This window comes from Lates calcarifer, linkage group LG5 (assembly GCF_001640805.2).
Source record: "Lates calcarifer isolate ASB-BC8 linkage group LG5, TLL_Latcal_v3, whole genome shotgun sequence".
Classification (NCBI taxonomy): Eukaryota; Metazoa; Chordata; class Actinopteri; family Centropomidae; genus Lates; species Lates calcarifer.
This window is the reverse complement of record NC_066837.1, coordinates 11,565,698-11,586,367: the sequence shown is the minus strand read 5'-3', so window position 1 is coordinate 11,586,367 and position 20,670 is coordinate 11,565,698. Positions and strand designations below refer to the sequence as shown.

The 20,670-nt window shown below is 43.3% G+C and overlaps 1 protein-coding gene across 1 annotated transcript in view; it reads left to right on the top strand.

Annotated features, from left to right (window-relative positions):
• The window catches only part of cntln (centlein, centrosomal protein), a 75,032-nt gene that overhangs the window by 19,572 nt on the left and 34,790 nt on the right, over nt 1–20,670 (top strand). Inside the window, 5 exon segments of the mRNA XM_051070270.1 lie at nt 1,177–1,317; nt 5,925–6,044; nt 8,724–8,845; nt 12,389–12,505; nt 18,969–19,069. Coding sequence (XP_050926227.1) covers nt 1,177–1,317; nt 5,925–6,044; nt 8,724–8,845; nt 12,389–12,505; nt 18,969–19,069 — 601 coding nt within the window.

Here is a 20,670-nt window from a genome sequence, read left to right as displayed (position 1 = left end):
TTTTTTAAGTGTTTCACACCTTTATGCTAAGGATTTAAGAAAAGTGTGAACATGCAGGAAGGTGCTGAGTCTGGAGGTTTGTTGCTGAGTGTTAACATCAAGATAAAGAACTCAGGCAACAGCTAAACTTAGATAAAGTGCATATACAATACATTTGACTATAGAGTGCATATGTCTGTAATCTCAGTTTATTTTGTCCCTTAAAACTAACATGAGGGGCAATATGAACTGTTTATGATGACACGGGTGAAGTGCGAAGTCACATGGACATTATGAAATCAGGACTTTGCACAGTTTCGTAGGAATGTAGCTGTGTTGGAGTGTGTGTGTGTACTCTGTGATTGGGCCCTCTGCTTTATCCTTGTCCCCTTCAGTTTGTTTTGGTGGTCCCTGCTGTGTGCTGAGGTGTGCATATGCTACGAGACCCTGGCTAATAGACACTGATAAATAGATGGGCCATGATAGCACACACCCCCACCACAGTGCTGTCCCACCTCCACATGATATGTCTGTTTATTGACCTCAGATGTTGGAGATGAAATGTAGAGTATGCAAGGTTCAGTCCACCGGACCACTCAGCTGATACATTAATACTGTAGATCCTTTTTTTGTTGTGTTGCACCAGGGGTGACAGCAATGCATTATGGTCCATTGATATGATACATGTCCTCTCCCATTGATTTCTCTCTATAATTTTTAATCATACGATTTCTTGCTCTTGATTGGCACAGAACACACAATTTAAACACAGTTTGTATTTAAACAAATGTGTAGTCTTAATTATCGGTATTAGTTTTTACATTTGGGAATATTAATAATGTAATTACTCAGAAATGCAATTTTTTGGTTTTAAATGTCCAACAGCCAATCAGAACTCTTTCTGTGGTGGAACCAGACAATGCCAGATATCTTGGCATGTCACAAATTATAGATCATGATTTACTCATCGTTACCTGCATGAAAACATGAAAATGATCCTGCTGAATCTGATCTTATCCAAGTTTCAAACACTCATATTAACACATGCAGTCTGGAGCATGTAGCATGTCTGGAGACACATCTGGAGCATGTAGACAGTTAGTCCTCCTACTGTAACTTTGGATTCACAGTTTGTTTTTTCATTTTCTTTCTATGAGCTTGTCTCGCTGACATCTACTTGTTTTTCTCTTCTTCCAGGCGGTGGTGTCAGAGCAGGCTGATGCTGCAGCTCAGAGGTCTAGCCCTAACTCTGACCAGGCCTCAACCCAAGGCTCAGATCCCAGGCCAGAGGGCAGGACCCGTCAACGCAGATCCACCAGTTCGGTCAGAAGACAGCAGGTAGATTATCACACACTACTGCCAATTATGTCAAAGACAGCGCGTGGGGCTGTAATGCCCACACTTACCCATTACCAGTTTGCTCAGATCAAAGACATAGAGGGGGGATATGAAGGAAATGGTCTGTTGAGGATCATGTGATTTATCAGACCCTGCCTCTGCCAACCTTTGTCCTGAACTCCACAACACACACACACACATACACAGATGCCCCTCCTACTGTGACCAGGCCGGCGTGTGCTGCTGGTTTCACGCATGCCTTGGGCTCAGGCACTGGCTAATTTACCGCTTCAGCGGTACATTATGAACAAGAAAGAGGCTTTTGATCTTCTCAGTATTCCACTCATAAGTTTGGCAGGACATGTTTCTAGATGGCCTCACTCACTGTAGAGCTGGCCTGAAGACACATTGTTTGATTTATACCACTGTCCTCATTACAGCTACAGTGAAAGTGCTTCTGCTCTGGCAGTTTAAACATGTAATGCAAGTATTTTGTACAAAATAAATAATTAGTATTGACATTAATTGATGTGCTTCCCTTTTCTGGAGGCTCTGCTGTGTTAGCCCTAGGACACACACACACACACACACACACACACACACACACACACATATACACAGTCTGTCTGTTGTTATGCACCTACTATTAATTATTAGTAATTTTGATTTTAGTGCCAATATTTTAAATTAGAGTGGAACTGTAATATATTTTTGATACCTTATTATGCTGAATAAAAACATGAATTGTAATCAGATTTATAAAAGTGTAAATCACTGTGTGCACGCTTTGTCTTTTCAACAAAAAACTAAACGTGACATAAAAAAAACCAAAATCAAATCACACTAACTTACACCTAGACAGTTTGGGCACATTCTTAGAGTTCAGCTTTTTGAACCTTTTCAGCACCTTTACATACCACCTCTGAGTATAAAATCTGTGCTGATGGCAAGAATCTGTATTTATAAGACACCGTTCTCCCTCTCGTTACTCACTATTTCACAGATGATACAAAACGCCCATAAATAAAATTAGACCAAAAAAAGTATATTTGTCAAAATCAATCAATTTTTTTTTATTATATTCACAATAGAATTCCAAATGAAAAACTGATAAAGTTTTATGGTGTCATTTTCACAGTTCAGTTTGATTGTGAACACTTTCTACTTTCCTGAGTGGTGACCATGAAACCGTCATGTTGTACTGTAAAGCTGCTCAGAGTAAACTAACATTCTTCACTCAATCAGTCCTCAGCCACGTGGCACAGAATCATCTCTTTAGCTGATACTTGAATCTACCTCTCCTCGCTGAGTCAAAAGAGTTATAAAACTTGTTGTAAACATCATATGAATTTCATAAATCAAGTTCAACCTTGCCGAAATGAGCCCTCTATGCAGTCCCACTGCTACCACCTAGGACACAATTTGCAGCTCTTTCAGTAAGTGCCTAAAGTGAAATGTGATTATTGGCTGAAGCGACAAGCCGCTCACAGTGGTACATGGTTCACAGTTTAAAAACGTACGGTAGGTGTCAAATTGATGCTGGTCGTTTTGTAAAAGGCAGGTGCTTTGTCTCTCCAAAAGAAAGAGAAGTATGTGTCTCTGGATTTGAGTGAAGACAGTTCACTTTGAACTGGAACCTGATTTTAAAGAAGGGATGAAAGTAAATTAACTTTATAAATGATTATAAAGTTTATTAATATTAATTAATAACAAGAGTTTTTACAAATATTTAATACAGAAAATCATTTTAGATCATTTCAGTGGTCCACTGTCAACATAGGTTTGATTCAGTGCAGTTATCTAAACCTTTGCTCAGTGTTGTTTTCACTCAGGCTCTCTTCACACCATATTGTTTACCTACAACTGTTCAGTTCTCAGGCTGCTGGCTCCTTATATTAGTCAGCTGGTTAGCAGCAGTGTCTCTTGGTCTTTTGAACTTTTGTGCTCATTTTAATAGATTCTTTTTGTGTGTGTAATACATGTGCTTTGTATTTATGTGTGTTTACATGTCAGTATATGTTTGTCAGTCTACAGTATGTATACGTCTTGTCCTGCGCTCGTGTGCCTGTGCACAACATTCCTATTTACCCGGGAACCTGAACAAGTTCAGCTTTGAGAGCTGCAGACACACACATGACACGCTGCTGCAATCATAAAGAAGCCCATTGATGACAGTGACCCCTCTCTCTGAGAGATGGAGAGAGAGAGGGTGGAGGAGAGGTGAGGGGAGGAGGGAGGCAGTAGATGAAATGTTTCTTCTTTGCTCCACAGCCAGTGACACTGACCCCTCAGTAAATAAGAGTTTTACTCTTGCTTGCATACAGACTTTGTTTAGATACCGGCCTCTCTCCTCATTTCCCTCTTACTATATGCCCTCCTCCCCTCCATCTGCATTGCACTCTCATGTTTACAGAGCCATTACAGGGTGCGATGCACAGGTCAGGTCATGGCCGCCAACCAGCTGCCGAGCCGAGGTAGACAGCGGGCACATCTTTCTCTGCCTTCTGTGTTCTCTGCTTTTTATCTTTCAGGCCTGTCTCGTGGAACATTAACAACAATGTCGCAACATAAAGCTTTCCACACAAACAGAAGGCATTCATGTGTCTTCTGGACCTGGAACAGACAGGCGTGCAACTGGACCAGAGAGAACATCTGCAGCAGATCTCAGTCATTTGTCAGTGTCACTGTGTCGTCTTCCTCTGTGGCCCTTCAGACAAAAACACACTACAGTTTCTCACATTCAGAGGAACCATGATGACAGAATATTAAGCTTTTCACTGAATAGATTCTCCAGAAAAACCTATTTCTAGCTCGAAACCTATTCAAAATTAATCCTCAATAAGCCATACTTCATAGTTGGTCATCTTTACTTTTAATCCTCTGCGTTTTACTTGATTTGGATTCCCCTCTTGGCGCCTGTGTTTCCCCCATGTACACACAGGCTAAGCCAGTTGGCCTGCCACTCATCAGGAATATGCAGATCAATCTGCTAATTAGTTACATAGAGTCATTAAGGCTGAGTTAGAACACATGGTTGGCACCCATGCAGGCATGATAGCAGAACTGGGCACACCAGGTCACTGGAGTCAACTGTAGCCCCAGGGCACATTCCCAAACACACTAACACACATTGAAATATCTGTCACAATCAAAAGACTCCACCAATATGCATTTGTAATCATAAAATGAGAGTGTTTCACTAGTCTAGTGACATAAATGTGTATTTAAAGTTATATTTTCTTAATGTGCATAATATTAGTAACATTTTAGAAACATTTTTGACACAGAATTTCTCTGCAGTTGCTGTTAAATGTACATTATTTGCCTCATAGTTTTCACTGTCCACCTCTCCTTTTCGGGATTCAGCCATTTCATCTCAGATGACAACATTTTGACCATGAGTTCAGTATTTTTGTGTCAGAAATAACTTTTTACTGTTGTCTTAGGTCTTAAACAATTTTATGTGATGAGTCCTCACAGTCAACAGTTTGTTTGGCTTTACTGTAAACTAATATATAGTTGTTTTTCCTCTGTTGCATTTCTGAGACACTAGGCCTTAGAGATATAATTTGCTGCCACCACTGTCAGATAAATGTATCATTTTGAATGCAGCACTGTGGCCTCTATTATTAAAACACACTTGTCATTACCTCCAGCAAACACAGGCGTCGCCAAATCAACCAGTGCTGAAATCTTAAGTTTTAAAACTTTAATAGACAACAAAAGCTTGTAACAGCCATCAGAACACTTTTGAGGGAAAGGGCTTATTGATCCACTATTCTATCATAAACTTCTTCACTCCACCACCACCACCTCCTCCTCCTCCTCCTCATCCACGCCTGCCCAAGGACTGCTGTGCATTTAGTCGCATTGCATATTTTAGCCTGCCATCTGGTCAGCCCTGCCTGGCACCGCAGGGGGCCTCATATCCTCTCATATTCATATTCCACTAGCATATTGTTCCCACTGCTTTTCTACAGCGCGGCCCCAGCACTTCTCCATTTCTTTATTTATTTCTACAGAAGAGGCTGGCTAGCAAACTGCACCCCCCTCCTAATCGGCGGCTCTTCCAGTTGTCCTATCAAGTGTAACCTGGAGGCCCCTGGTAGAGCAATTAGAGCGGCCTCCCTGCCCACCTCTTGTAATGAAGCCCAGCACATTCTGGAATCTATAGCCCCTTTAGTCTCCCCTAATGGGACATCATTATTGTCAAAGAAACAATGTAAATGGAAATGAACATACTCATTAGCCAGTCGCAGGGAGAAACCTTTGCTGCTCTCAGCTTGCAACTCCTGCTTCCAAACACACACATGCACGCACACACAGAAATGAACCTCCTCCCTTCAGCTTCTGCGGACTGCTGCTCCAGCTCGCTTTATTCCTCTGGTAGCATGTTTGTTTGAATGTGCATATGTGTGTACTGAAGAAGACAATGTGCATATTTTCCTCAAGGTGAGGTGGGGAATGGAATGAACATGGATAATTCCATTATTGGCATTCACTCAGTGTTTCTACAGATGTTAATTGTTGCATGGGTTTGTGCCTGTCTGTGTCAGTGAAGTGTGCTCATGTTCTCACCCCAGTGATTCTTTGCTTACCCATCCCAGGATGCACCTGTGCAGCGGTCCAGGTCTCTGTCCCCAGCCAGCAGCGTGGAGCTGGGTGGTAGGAGGAGAAGAGGAGCAGAACAGAGGATTCAAGACCTTGAGGAGCTGCTGCAACTGAAGGTAACTACTAACTAAAACAGATAATGTCCTCTCTCTTGTCTACATTAAACTATTTTCCCCCCACTCTTCTTTATTTTCCTGCAGCCTACATCTCCTTTCTCCGTCTCAGTATTTCCACACAGTGAATTTGACATACTTGAAGGTGTTGTTTGCTGAATGGCTCAGAGGTGTCCAGCTGATAGCTTGGAGCACTGGACAGGCCTACTGGAGCTGCTTGTTGCTGTGGCCACTATCTCACATATGATTGCTGCTATCAGCTGCTGGGTTGTAGCGAGGTCTGCAGAACTGTAACAGTTATAGTCTCCAAAGGGTTCAATTGCACCACTGCTGCCACTGCCTCCTCCATGACCTTCTTTTACAGTGTCTTTCTAGCACACATACACATACATGTATACACACGTGTGCACACACAAACAGAGTGTGCGTAGGCAGTGAAGCAGCAGGAAAGGAGCTGCTCTGGTGAAAATGGATGCGGCAGGGTTTTTTCCCCTTAAACGAATCAGCTTTATTGGTCTTTTAACCTTCACATGCTCTATGACGTCTTTCTCCCACTATTCTTAAGTCCCATGTCTTTTTTTTCTCTCGCAAATTTACTGCAAGCAAAATGCACATCTCAAAATTTTTCTCTTATTATGTCAGCAGAGTATATTTTTGCTACTGCCATGGACTTTTTTTTTAATTTGGACTTTCCCCTAAAGCTCGTTGCCTTTCTTTATCCTTTCTATCTTTGAGGCTGACCAGTGAGAGAGTGATTATGCAGAGGTCATCCTCCTTTGAACACAATCCAAGGAGCACATTAGGCATCATTTTCTTGTCAGATCTGAAGTGTCTGAATTACATCACTGGCAGACACCTAGTCGGACGCTAATGCTCGATGTAGATTCAGACGACACGCATGACTGTCTTAGTTAATGGTGCCATTTATGTGTCTGCCAGTTGAGGGGCATTTAGCAAAGGTATGCACAGAAAAGCTGTGATTGGCAACTCACGTCTATGACCACATTAATGAGGGCGTAGGTTCAGAGTGTGATTTAGTGGTTATGTCCTTTGCTTGGGTCTGGCATTGAGCAACATGCCCTCCATCAGCTGCACCTCCAGCCTCTTACACTACAGACTGTCCAGTCCTGTTCTCCACTTGATCCAATCCAATTCTTTCCAATAGACTGCTTTTCAAATTGGGTACGCCATCCTGTACCATTGACACGTTGACCTTAGCAGCTAACAGCAGCAGACAAACAAACAATTCTCATAATAATGGCTTCTTTTTTTTTTCTTCCACATGCTTTCAAGTAAACAGTAGCTGTTGCTGTGTAATTATTTTTCAGCTTGAGAACGTTCACAGATGTGTATGCTGGGTGAGTAAGGGGGTGTATTGATCTGTGGGCAAGGGTCTGCGGCCTGATGACCAGAGCTGAGCTGCCCAGGGGAAACTCTATAAGGAGCCTGAGAAGCCATGATGTGGCTAATGCCCTGCCACTTGCTCCATCCAACCCCTCCATCAGTCAGCCTCAACTCTTCTGTGTCCTCCCCCAGCTCCTAGTTCCACCAGTTAACACTGCCCTGGTCTGGCCCCTTTCATTAGAGCCTTGTTTTTGAGAGGTCAGGGGCTGCTTGACGGGGCTGAGGATGTCTTGCAGATGTCCTCTGTGAATAATCCGCACTAGGGAAAATCCATACTTGTCACATTGGCAGTGTGAATGTGTACGGTGTGTGTGCGCACACCCGTTGTGTGTCCAGTGCATGTTTGTGTGCTCTCTCTGTTCTCTTTGTCCTTGTTAATAATAACAGGGCTGAGGGCTCACATTTCCCTCTCTGCAGGGCAGCCGTGTCATATCAGCAGTAAACAAGCTCCTTCCCTTCAGAAAGCACTCGACAACTCTCCCTAGCCCTGGCCACTCAAGCAGAAACCTGTCCTGCTCTCTTCCTTTCACTTTCCCTTTTGCTTCGCTCTCTCTCTCTTTCTTCTCTTTCTAATTTCTCTGTTCCCTCTCTCTTTCTCTTTCCTCTGTTTTCATCAGCTCTCTCTCTCTCTCTCTCTGTCTCTCTCTCTCTCTCTCTCTCTTCCTCTACGCTCCTTCCACCTCTGTTTGTCCTGCCTGTTGAAAGTGTTTTCTCCATCGCCCTCGCTGTTAAGGTCAGTGTGATGGGGAGGTGGGGTGCCCCTGACAAGAAAAATCTATATGTTGTCTTCTCTTACTCCTTCTTTAAAGCAGGAGCCCAATCTTGCTGTGTTTTAATAGCTGTCAACAACAGTGTCAGCAACAAGCCCACTGCTACAGCCCCCACCAACACAACACGTGCTGGTCATCAGCCGGTAAATCCACTGAGCCGGTTTCTTTGTGGTGTGTGTGTCTGCTTGGTGTTCCGTGGCCCCATTGACTCGTCATGTTAATGTCGTTCTTTAATGATGTCTCAGTTGCCCAGTGAGAGTGGAAGCACTTGTCAGGGAGAGAGGAGAAGAGAGAAGAGAATGTGAACCTGCTGGTTTCCGTCTGGCAGAGGTGTTCCAGCTGTAGACCGGTTTAAATATGTAGACGGTGAGGGGCTGTTCTCAGTTTCACTGCCACACTGCTGTGCCAGTGTACATGAAGCTGACTCCCTCCTTCAATTAAGTTATGTTTCATTTGACATGTACAACTTTTTTGAAAAAAAAAAAAATCTTGTCACTGTGCTTTACAGATGGAGGAGAATGAAGAGCTAAGGAGGGCTCATGAGAAACGCCGTGAACGCCTTTGTCTGATTCAGACCAACTACAAGACAGTCAGAGACCAGCTGAAAGAGATGGAGAAATCACACGGCCTGTGAGTGCACACTTTAATCTTTTCACACAGCACACTGGGAGAAATATGACAAAATAAAAATCGTACACTACATTTGGTGTACAAACAGTAGATCCTTAAAACACATGTGACCTTACACAAAGTAACTCAGATAACTTCCACTTCCTCCCAGCAGCAGCGAGTAAGAGACGTTTCAAAGCACATAACTCACCTTGCCTTACGTTAAAAGCCCTTGTGAAATGCTACAACCCTCTGAAACTGCTCAGAAATAGTCTTAGGGCCTCATTGCTCCCCACATGTTGTCTGACAAGACCTGAGTGCTGGATTTGGGAAAATGGGTGAAATTCCTCCCTTTGCCTTTGAAAAGCTCAGAGGTTTTAAGCCCAGTCAATTTGTGCCGTTTTGTGCCGAGTGTGTGCGCCTCTGCGTCTCTTCTCCCTCAGTGTTCATTAGGATGTGAGAACCAGAGGCTGGAGGTGTCTGGTCCTGGGTGCTAGGTGTTTGAGAAGGCCTGGGGAAGGAGGAGTGAGGGGGGCGGGGGGCGTTTCCTGCTCCAACCTGTCATCTTCACCAGAAAGCCACAGGACTTTTGCACAAATCGGAAAATGTGCTGGAAAATGTCATTAATATAAGGGTCTTGTTCTTTCCATTGTCTCCCCCAGTCTTTTTCAGTCTCTGTTTCTTCTCTCCAGCAGCGTCTTTGAGGCCACTTTAAAGTGTAGCTAAAGGTGCATATGTTTGGTGGCCACGCGGGAGCAAAGTGTTGACCCTGTCAGCTGTTTTCTCTCTGGGTTAATTAAAGAAAACAGCAGTGCAATGTGAGCCCGTGTGAAAGTGGAGTGAGCGAGAGAGTGTGTTCACCGCTCGGCTCGACTCGGCTCATGTCAGCTCAGCAAGGCTCAGCAGCATGTGTCTGAGACAGTGGGAACAAAGACAGTGAGCTGCAGAGAGAGAAAACTCTCAGAGCCAACACCAGGCCTGCCTCTGTTACACATTTTATCAGGTTATCAAAGAAATGTTAGTGTCCTTTTGTTTGCATTTGTGAGAATAAAACATGTTTCTATAATAAGATGAACAAGGCTGTGGAGAGTACAGAGCTGCAGAGACCTAGAACAGGAGTTTGTTGTCTCCGTGTCAGCGCATCTGTATTTCATGACTGATCTGACATGAAATTGATGCAATAGGCAGCTTTGCCCTTTTCAGTCAGAGCCCTCCATGGCACCAGCCAGTCACTCAATGTTATGATCCTGGCATTCATTTGGCATTAAGCCCCATCCTTAAATAGCTGTTAAACCCACTGGGGTAATGCCAGCCTGAATGAGAGACAATAGAAAATGACTTAAATACTCCCATTAGTGCTGGGAAATCAGGGCCCTAACAAGTCAGTGGGGATAGGCGTCGGGTCTCATTGCATTTCCAGCTTGTTAGGGATTTCCCTGTAGCTTCCATGCTGTGTTGTTGCCTTTTTGGAAAGATGCAGGGGGTCGGTTTTGTTCCCCCTTTGTGTGCAGGACAAAAACAATAAGACAGTCTGCATCTAACTCCTTACCGGCCACACACACGTACCTTTATATAGACTGTATATAGAATAATATACACACATTATATGCCAAATAAAATATATTGGACACTAAATTCACTCTATACCATCCAGATTTCAGTAAGTTTTCATCTCTCTTCTGCAAAGTAAGGTGTGTAATCAGACTATTGATTGCTGTATGGCCGGCTACTGAGTGACGTCACTTGTGTTTGTGATAATAAGTTCCGCCCAAGGTAGAACTACCAGCCAATCACAGAGCACACAGAGATTCCTCCGGCTTATCAGCATGCAGGCGGCGTGCAGTCGGCCAGTCCCAGTGAAACTACCCTGCCATTCACCATTACCACCATATTTTCCCAAAATGGCATGAAGGAGAGGGGGAAAAAAGCCAACTTCTTATTTATATTAGAGAAGGGAAAAAGTTTTTTAATCAGACTGGGGATGATGGGGGTGAGCAAATAAAATTAAAGGTTATTAAAGCATCCGTACTCTGATCAAAGTTGCGCCCATAAACAGATTCCCCCTGAATCAGAGCAATTAGCCGCAGCGGCGTGGAAAAGTTCTTTCTATTTCCTCCTGCTTAATAATGGAAACTCGGATACCACAGGGAAGGAAGCACTGAGGCCTGAAGAAGATAGCTCTCTCATGGCTCCATGTTCAACAGCTTTTAGGCCCACTGTAAACAAATTAAAATGTATAAAGCTTTACCGTGACTTAATAAAGCTTCATACACCTTTCATAAGACATGCAGTTGATACACTACATACTCTAAAAATCACACAGAGAGAATTAAAACAGAGCTGAGGGTAAATTATTGTGGACTTTTACAGCTCTGGGCAGTGTTGAGATAGTTCAGACTGAATTCACTGTGTGCTTGCAGTAGAATGAGTAAAAGTATATCAATCTCTGTGACTACACAGTGAGATTATCCATTAAGTAGCTTTGCACTCTGGGAAACTAACCCAAGCTCACAGATTGCACACACATACACTCCCACATACAGACACTATGAACAAGTTCAAGGGCTCCAAATTGCTCACAGGGGCATTAGCAGTATTAAATGAAAACATTTGCCGTTCTTCAGTAGCCTCCAACTCCTAGGCACTGGGGTTTAACTAGTATTAGCGTAGCGTGGCAGCGTCTACATAGCCAATAATGACCACGGGAAAAGGAGCCCTGCGCAGTAGCAGTGACCCTCACAATCCATTTCCACACCTCTCCCTCATTGATTGACTGAAAATGAGAAACTCTAGTGTGTATGTGTGTGTGAGTGACAAAAATAGTATTCTCCTCTTATCTGCTACTTTTGCAATCTGTGGATTTCTCACTAAAAGCCGTTTTAGTTTGCAAATGAAAGACTAATTGGAATTGAATGTGTTGGGCTAAGACTGATTGATGAGTCGGCTGGTGGTGGTGGTGGTGGTGGTGGTGTACAGGGATGCAGTTGGGGCCAGTAGGGAACTGTGTGTGTGTGTGTGTGTGTGTGTGTGTGTGTGTGTGTGTGTGTGTGTGTGTGTGTGTGTGTGTTTGTGTGAGTTGAAAGGAAAGTTCAGTGGAGGGGGCAGCTACTGAGCACAAAGTGTCATTAAGTATTCATAAATGAGGTGTAGACATTTGAATGACCTCGTTTGTGAGTGTGTTTTTGCCATTATTTACATTTGCATGGCACACGGGGAATGCTCCACTGCCCTGCCACACGGGCAGTGCCCTGGGCTTTAACAAGCATGCATACGTGTGTACATGATTTGCCACTGAAATGTCAAAGTCAAGGCTGCTCATTTGAATACTGCTAAAGATGGCTGAATAACAAAAACACTGTGAGACTAAGGGCCTCGTTACCCCATGTGAAGTGGCCAGATGGAGCAAAGTAATGTACAGTACCAACCATTTTCCCTTGTTAGTATGTTTGCATGTGTGTCTGTGTGTGTTTGCCATAAGTGAGGCTATCCGTTCAGTTTATATGTGTGACTTTGTGTGCCTCTTTATTTGCACTTTTGTCCTCTAATGTGTTTGTGTGTGTCCAGGCCAGGTGGGAGGATGCAGCGTGCAGAGCCATGGCAGCTGAGACAGGAGAACAGTGATGCGGTGTGGAACGAGCTGGCCTACTTGAAAAACCTCACCAGAAAACTCTCCATTGAAAAGTAAGTCACTTGCTGTTAGACCCACACACACACCCACGCTGGACATTTGAGCGTCCATACACACATTTTCATCTTACCTTCTCTCTCTCTCACACACACACACACGCACACTCACACTCACACACTCCCACTGTCCCTTCTTGTTTGTGGGTGTTAAAATTCGAGTGTGCCCTTCCCAACTTCACAGCATCCACCTAGCCCTCCACATCATTACCAGCCAGCAGGGGCCAAAGCAAGATCATTAGACTCTGTGCTCATTTGTAAAATTGGCTGCCCAAAAATTCACACATAAAAGTGCAGGAAGTAAAATCACATTATCAGAATCCCTGGCTGTGTCTATGTGAAATAATTGCATTTTAAATGGAACATTTATGCCAAACTGTAGTCTTGTTGCTAATGTTATTAAGCGAGTGTCAATAAGATACTTTACATACTCATAGTCCATAAGCTGAAGTAGTGTTGAACTAGAGGTTAGTGACTGTTTTAATTACAGTATGACTTTTCTGCTTTTCATTTTATTTCCTTCTTTGTTACCTGGTTTCCCCTCTCTCTCTCTTTCTGTCCTCTCGTCTACATCGTATAGTCTGTCTCTGGGAGTAGTGTAGCCATTGTCTTGTTTGATCTAGAGAAGCCCCTGTAACCGTACCACTAACACTGACCCTCTATGATGCTACACAAAGCTTGGCCTAAAGCCACAGTCTTCCTCTCCCCTAGCCTTCACCTCTCCTCACCTCTTCCCTCCTCTATCCTATGCCTCTGTGCCGTCCTCCTTCTGCTTGTCTTCCCAGTTGCCTCCCTCCGGCCCTCTGTGATGCTGCAGTAGGCTGAGGCCAGAATTCTGGTACTTGCCCCCCACCCCCCTCTACTGCTTTCCCCTCTGCTCACCCCCCTGCCCTGTCCTCCTAATCCCCGCTGAGCTCATTATGATATAGCCCGGCTGCCTCTCTCCAAGCCTGAGCTGTCCGAGCTAATTACAGGCTAGCAGCCCTAGTGCCGCCGATGCTGCCTGTTAAGGGATGTCCATCCGCCTGCCTGCCTGGCTATGGCTAGGGCTGAGCAGAGTGGAGCACTGGATGGTCTGGGGGTGGGGCATGGTGGGGGGGAGCAGACTGCAGTGAACATGCAGGGTCCTTGGAACTGACCTGCGAGGGAAACCACGAGGGATAGAGAGCTGCTGGCCTCTTTCCTCGCTGTGTAACTGGCCTGTCCTCCGGGGTTAGAGTTGATCCCCTTCATGTGCCCCTGACCAGCTCCACCTCATCTCCTCCATTCCTGCCCCCAGGACCCCTCCTTACCCGGGTGGCTGGTGCAAAGTAAACTTGGCTGGGATCTTTAAACTTGTGCTTTAGAAAAACTCTCTGTTCCAGGGCACGCATCTGCACACACGCACAGCTCAGTGTGTTAAACTAAGCAAAAGCACGCTGCCCATCTCTATTCCACTCCTTACTGTCCTCCATACCTGTTGTGAGAACGAGCAGGAGTGAACAGACAGGGTTGTTGGGACTGCAGATGAAGCCAGCCAAAGCTAGCCAAACATCTTTACCTCCCTGCAATGCAAATTTCTGTAGAGACAGAGTGGGCAGAAGCGGGTCCATGATAGTGCAGCAACAACAACAAGAGTTCCTGTAAGCATAACTGCCTAAGCATAACTGCCAGGAAACTCTTGGGGCAAGCAGTTACAGCTTGTTGTTCCGTTGACCGTATTATAATGATTGTGCTTGTGAAGGTTATGCTAGATAAGTGTTAGCAATGATCCACTAATGGCTAATTAACTCCTGGCAGCTGAAGAATTTAGGGCCAAATAAAGGCCCCTTATAAAGCTCTAAATGCCTAGTGGCAGGCTTCAGAGGAGAGACTCTGTTTAAACTCCATTTGTCTCTCATTTTCTCTTCCTCATTGTCATGATATTGTGCACAGATGCTCCCTATCACCTCCTCCAAAAACACCACATGTAAAACAGTGTCTTGAGGCCCAAATGACCATTTCCCAGAATGAATATTGCTGGGATAACTCCTGCTCAGTGGGTCCCCACAGTGTTAAGGGAAGGTTATCGAGCCCAGGCCCCCCTGTAATCTCTGCACTTGAATAAGACGTAGAGGAAGAAGGTGAAACAGGTCTGTTTATCTGCTCTTTTAGCTGATTTACTGGCTCCCTGTGGCTCTATTTAATGACCTAAGCAGGCAATAAGCAACAAATTGCTTATACTTTGACAACTTTTACTCTGGAATAGAAAGCACCTACAACACGAACTACTGGTCAGGAGGACAAACAGTTTTTATGTGCTTAAATTGTTGGTTCCATTCTGTGAGCTTGTCCTTCTAGGCAAGTCTCCCCACTCGGAAGCCATCTTGGTAACGCCCCCAGGCAGTTATTTCAGGCTAACAAGACCAGACTTCTGTCTAAATTCTAAGAAATTGTCAGAAATTCTCATGGATTAGAAATGAACTAAGCCCTTTGAAATTTTACATCGGTTTTCACATGTTGATGTGAGAAAATCTATGAGTTTGACTTTTGTAATAGTAGAGGACTGTTATGTTTCTACTTTCATTTTTCATTCACCTAACAGTTTAATTACAAAAAGCTGCTTTATGTTGTAATGCACTGACCCATCTACACTCTCAACATGTAACCAGTTTAAAACATTTCTCAGATGTATTCCAGAGAGTTTTTAAGGCAAACGGGACAAACAAATAAAACTAGCTGACACCAAGGAAGCTTTTTGATTGAGATTTCCTGGTGAGAAACTACAGTCAGGGTGAGCTAGAAAATTTGCAGCGGGATAATTTTATCTGCCTCATTATGCATCTGTCTGCGGCACTCCATGTCCATGCTTGTTAATTGTTGTTAAAGGTCTGTTGGTAAAAAGAGGCAGGGATTATTTAGGCCTCATAAACAGAATAAACACACACAGTGCATCCTCAGACTTAAGATGCTATACTCAGATGACATCAAAGCATAAATTAGCTCAGCGATTACTGGGGAAAAAGCCTTTGAGATCATTTGCTCTGCAGCAGCAGTGAAACCTCCTCTGTAGAGAGTGACCATTATGGACGTGAACCTCCCCAATAAGCGACGTTGACTCTAATTAAGGTTAATAAAGTTTACCCCGATGTTCCTCATATTCCTCTTATTTCTATTCGTTTCATCTTGATTTGCTAAAAGGTATTAGAAGTAATGAGAGTCTTTTGCCCCCTGGACCAGGGCTTAGTTGGAGGAGGGACACATTTGCTCAAACACACATAAACAGAATGTTTTATGCATGTTTTTAAGACAAGTAAGGTCTTTCCTTCATTAATTATTTGGTAAATTAATTATTGTGTTAAAAAAAAAAGCTTTACACTCAGTAATTATGATGCAAGCTTCAGTGCCCTATCAAGTCTTAGTTGGTCTCATAACAAGATAAAACTGGTTATTTCAAAGAACTAAACCTCATACAGAAGAGAATGTACCTTGTCAGTTCCCTCTCATATTCAAGTCAGTCATTGACTGCGGAAGTGGTATTTACTCGTGCTAATGCCTTTCCCTTCCTCATGTTTAATAAATACAACATTATGATATTGTTTTATTTCATATTAGGATACCTAGCAGCATCAACAAGCCTATTAAACAGGGAATACTGTGGACATCCACCAGTGGTTAACACATGAATTCCCATTTACCTTCCCATATCAGTGGCCTGTGGCTGGAGAACCTAACTCTTAAAGACTCAGTGTTGCTGCTGCCGCTGCATCACCCACAGCGAAAACACAGCACTGAGCCACATACACTCCACCAGTCACCATTTCTGCTGACAGGAGTGGCTTATCCACCCAAACTCCCTCCATGAACGAAGCACCCTCTAGCCTGAGTTTAACCATGTGGGAACTCCCCCTCCACACCCCCAAAAACAAGATTCTCTCCCCAGCGATAAAAATGCCAGAGGTGTTTTTCTCTTTCTCACCCTATTCCCTGTTCTTCCTGTGTATTTTTATGTGCCGAGCTAGAAACCAAAAGGAGGCTGGCTCGTGAAAGCACAATGGCTGCAGATGATGTTGTGTTGTACACCCCTGTGGATGGAGGCTGGCAGTTTGTGCTCCAAGCTGTGCTAGGTGCAGCACAGGCAGGGATGAGATCAAATGACATGGAGTGGATAGCTCAGGGCTGAAGTTCTAGCTCTGCAAATGTTTTTAAAAATGGGGCCAAAAGAGCGGCGTGAGACACAGACTCGCGTACATCGCAGACCTCATCATTACCAAACATAACACCTGTCTGGTGCCTGTACTTTGGTTTCTGCCAAGAAACTTCTTCTGCTCTTACGCCTGCTGACTGTTATTCTACCTGAGGTGAAGCAGCAAGTTGAGAGGGAATTTAAAGCTGTCCGGCTAGCTTCATTTGATTTATCCAGATTAAAAAAAGAAAGACTTGAAATACTCTATAGGAGGTGCATCTGTAGGGGAGATTTTCTCCACTGATGGCTGAGATATGACAGGAAAACATGCATTTTACTGGAGGTAGTCTAACACGCGGAAAAGGTCTGGAATCGGTTTCAGGTGGAGGTGGCTATAATGTGATGCAGATCTAAAACATAGCTCCTTGAGGTTGGGATTTAGCTCGGTGCTACCACAGTCTTACAGTGATGGCTAAACATCCTTTCGAATTCTCAAAGCTGCTCTTTTCCCATCATCAGAACCCTGATGGACTGAAAAGAGTAAGCATCTGTTTATAAAATTATGTACACACACAAGGAAGCAACGTGTGAGGAGTAAGACTGTAAGAGAAGATATGAGCATCCACCATCCAAGGACACAGTTGTGCAGTGAGAATGAAATCAGGTTCGAAATTGTTTAACATGTCCTCAGAAAAACAAAAAAGCCTGTACAGACTGTAGAAAGATGGGTTTAATATATAATATATTATTTATTATTATTATTTTATATATTTAATATATAAAATAAAACATATATATTTAATATATATAAATGGCAATTTTAAGTCATTGACCAAATTCAAACCAAAATGGCGTAATTGTTAAATGTATTAATTGTGTTAGGCTTGCATTTATTTTTACTTTCACCAAATTACCTTGGCAAAATGAAGATATGGAAGATAGGAGCACACACTGCAACAACTGAGTACTGTTGAATATGGAAGCAATAGTCCTCCATCTCTTGAATGTTATGATGTGAAACTGGAGGCCCCCAGCCAATGAACTCCATCTGCAATCCAATCCCTTCTTCATCCAAGAAAGTCTGCTTATCCTTCAGCAAAATTGAATATTTTGCATATGAACTTTGGTTTAGCGTCGATACTATCAGCATCCGAAAAGGCATAAAGGAGAAACATGAGATGGACCAGGCTCCCTCCACATGCTGCATATTTCAGCTCGTTTGTCCCATTAACAGCCTCAACACATAAGGCAGTGCCGGTGCCTCATCGACTTGAGTTCATTTATGGAGGAAAATCTATAGAGGAGCGACACATATCCATCTGCTTCCTCAAGCCCCCTCAGGGAGAGTCATTTGTGTACTTATTTAAGCTGCGGTCAGCCATTAGACCAAGCCTCTACTGGACTGTGTGGGCTAAAAAGCTAATTACTTCCCTTCCCTGTGCTGTGGCGATAACTTTCCCCGAGTCATTTTCTTGGCATATGTATGGAAAAATCTCTTGGTTGATCTAGCAGAATGAGATTGGTTGAAACAGGCGTCTAGTTTAAGTTAATTGCCATTATGCTCATCGTAAATCACCATAACCACGAACGCCCTTTTACTCCTTCAGAGTGTACTCGCCCCATGCCTTAAGAAGTGAGTCAGAATGAAGACCTGCTGTTGTAATGAGGTTAACTGAGGGAAGAATGCCACTACAGTAGCAGCAGCTTGTTTCTACTGTTTCCTCTCTGACTCTGTGGAGCAGAGGGGAGGGAAATGAGGTGTGTGTTTCAGGTGTGGTTGTCTCAGCGGGCTTGTGTGTATCCTCAGTAGACTTCAGTTGGGGTCCTAATAATAACTTGAAAGTGCAAAGTCTCGAGCATGGCTCCACATAATTAGCCTTTAGCAGAAATCAAGCTAATTGCACAGAGGTAATTGGGCACTCTTTCCAGTCTGTTTGTCTGTTATGATACACACACAAACACACACGCACACACACCCTGTACTCTCCTACCTTGGTGCTTCATGTTGCTTGTCACTTTGATTTCCAGATGAATTAAAAACCATTTTAATTAGTTGAGTTCTTCGCCATGTCGTCTTTTCTGTTGGGAAGAGAAGCCAGTGCACAAGAATCAAGTGAAATGTGGGGGGGGGGGGAAAGTTTCTACAATAATGGATTCCACAGTGGAATTTGTGGAGATTTAAAAAGATACTCATTATACAATACTTGTACTGGTTCTGATTTCACATGTCTTTTTGTTATTCCATTCATATTTGCAGAAGAGTAGATTTGACGTAAGAGCTGTGTGAAGGAAAGTTCATAATGTGTGTGACTCCAGGGCTGGCGTGGAGGAACAGCTGGACCTGCTACGAGTCCAGGCTGCGATGGACCGGGCCACGGTGAAGGAGCTCCACCTGTGTCTCGCTAATGAACACCAAGGTGAGCCCCTCAGTTTTTTTGGAGACAAAAAAATAACCAATTGAACATGATTCTTTAAAATCACTTCTTCTTTCTGTTGCTTTTTTGTTTTTTCCTTTTTGTTGGTCTGGGGATATTTTGCCTAAATTAAATTTTACACTGCTAATTTTAGTGTTTTGCTCTCTCACTTCTACCCAAGGATGTTGCCACAGGCCTAAAGAACAAAGTATAAAAAAAAAAGAACACTTGTAATGGTGAAAAGTCCTGCATGCCTAACATGACAGCACCTTTAAGCTTTATCCTTTCACCTCTGGCTGTGTGTGTTAGTGAGCAGAATTAATAAGACAACTCCCAGTGGAATTAACAGGACAACTCAATTAAGACTTGATCAACTCGTTGCAAATTGATTAGAAGATCAAGTAGTGTTCATCTTGTCTTCACGTTTCATTCCTAATGTTAAAAAGCACATTGCTTTTAATCCAATCTGCATCCTTTTGTCAGACTCTGACCACTGCAGCCAGTGGCCTTAATTAAGTCGTTCAATAACCGATCTGTCTTAGATCACTTTAATTTTCTTCACAACCAATGATGGTGTCTGTTGGAGATGCAAGAGTGTGATTTAAAGGATGGCACTAATTAAAATAGTGGTTCCTCACCTATTGACAGTCCAGTCAGGAATACCAGGAAATAAGCTGCTTAGAAAGGACACACTTAGTTTACATCTCGTCAGACAAATAATCACTAAATATAAATGGTACACAGTATCTACTTTACAAATCAGTTTTCAGTTTATTTCAGACAAAAATTCACATAGAGCAGTACTGAATATGCCTGTTTTTTTCTCTCTCTATTCTATACCAATCTTAAAAATTATTAAAGACAGGTTTATATTATGATGATAACTAGTTTTCTTGCAATAACCAGTGTGAACACACATGCTATGAAAAGCACAGATGGTTTAGCATTAGAATGATTGACATATTTTGAAGCTTTTCTTTCTGTAGTGAAAAGAGGAAACACTTAAACTTCAACAGTGTTTGACAACCGTTTCTTGAAGGAAAAGACAAAGATTGTGACACAATTTGTTTACTCAGTCATAGAGGTGCCTATGATATAGTTGTCAGGGTAAATTAGAAAATTGTATATTGTGATAATTTTGGCAGGTATTCTCACTTTAAACTTTGTGAATCAAATTAGATCATTTACATTCAGATTAAAAAAACTAGAATGTGTGGAGCGAATAAGACGTAAACTCAACATTACTAAGAAAAAAAAAGTGAATGGCCACAACATTTACTCCTGAAGAGCCTCTGTGACCCGATCAAAGGGATGGAGGGTTGAATCGCTCACACCAGGATCACGCTAACGAAAGGCAGCAGATGAAAGGAACAGGGCCTTTGTGCTGCAGCCTGTGAGGAGACATGGGAGGGACGTTAATATATGCCGCAGTGCCAGGACCTCCTCCAACACTGGGTGACTAGGGAGCCACCACGTCTTCTTATCAAGGTAGTGCTGAGGTGCCAACTCCCAAGCCACCGGCACTGGAGCTGGATAATTGTCTCCCAACCTGGTTATGTACCCAGCGAACACGGCAGCCCTCCTGTCCTATTTGGTGCCCTGTT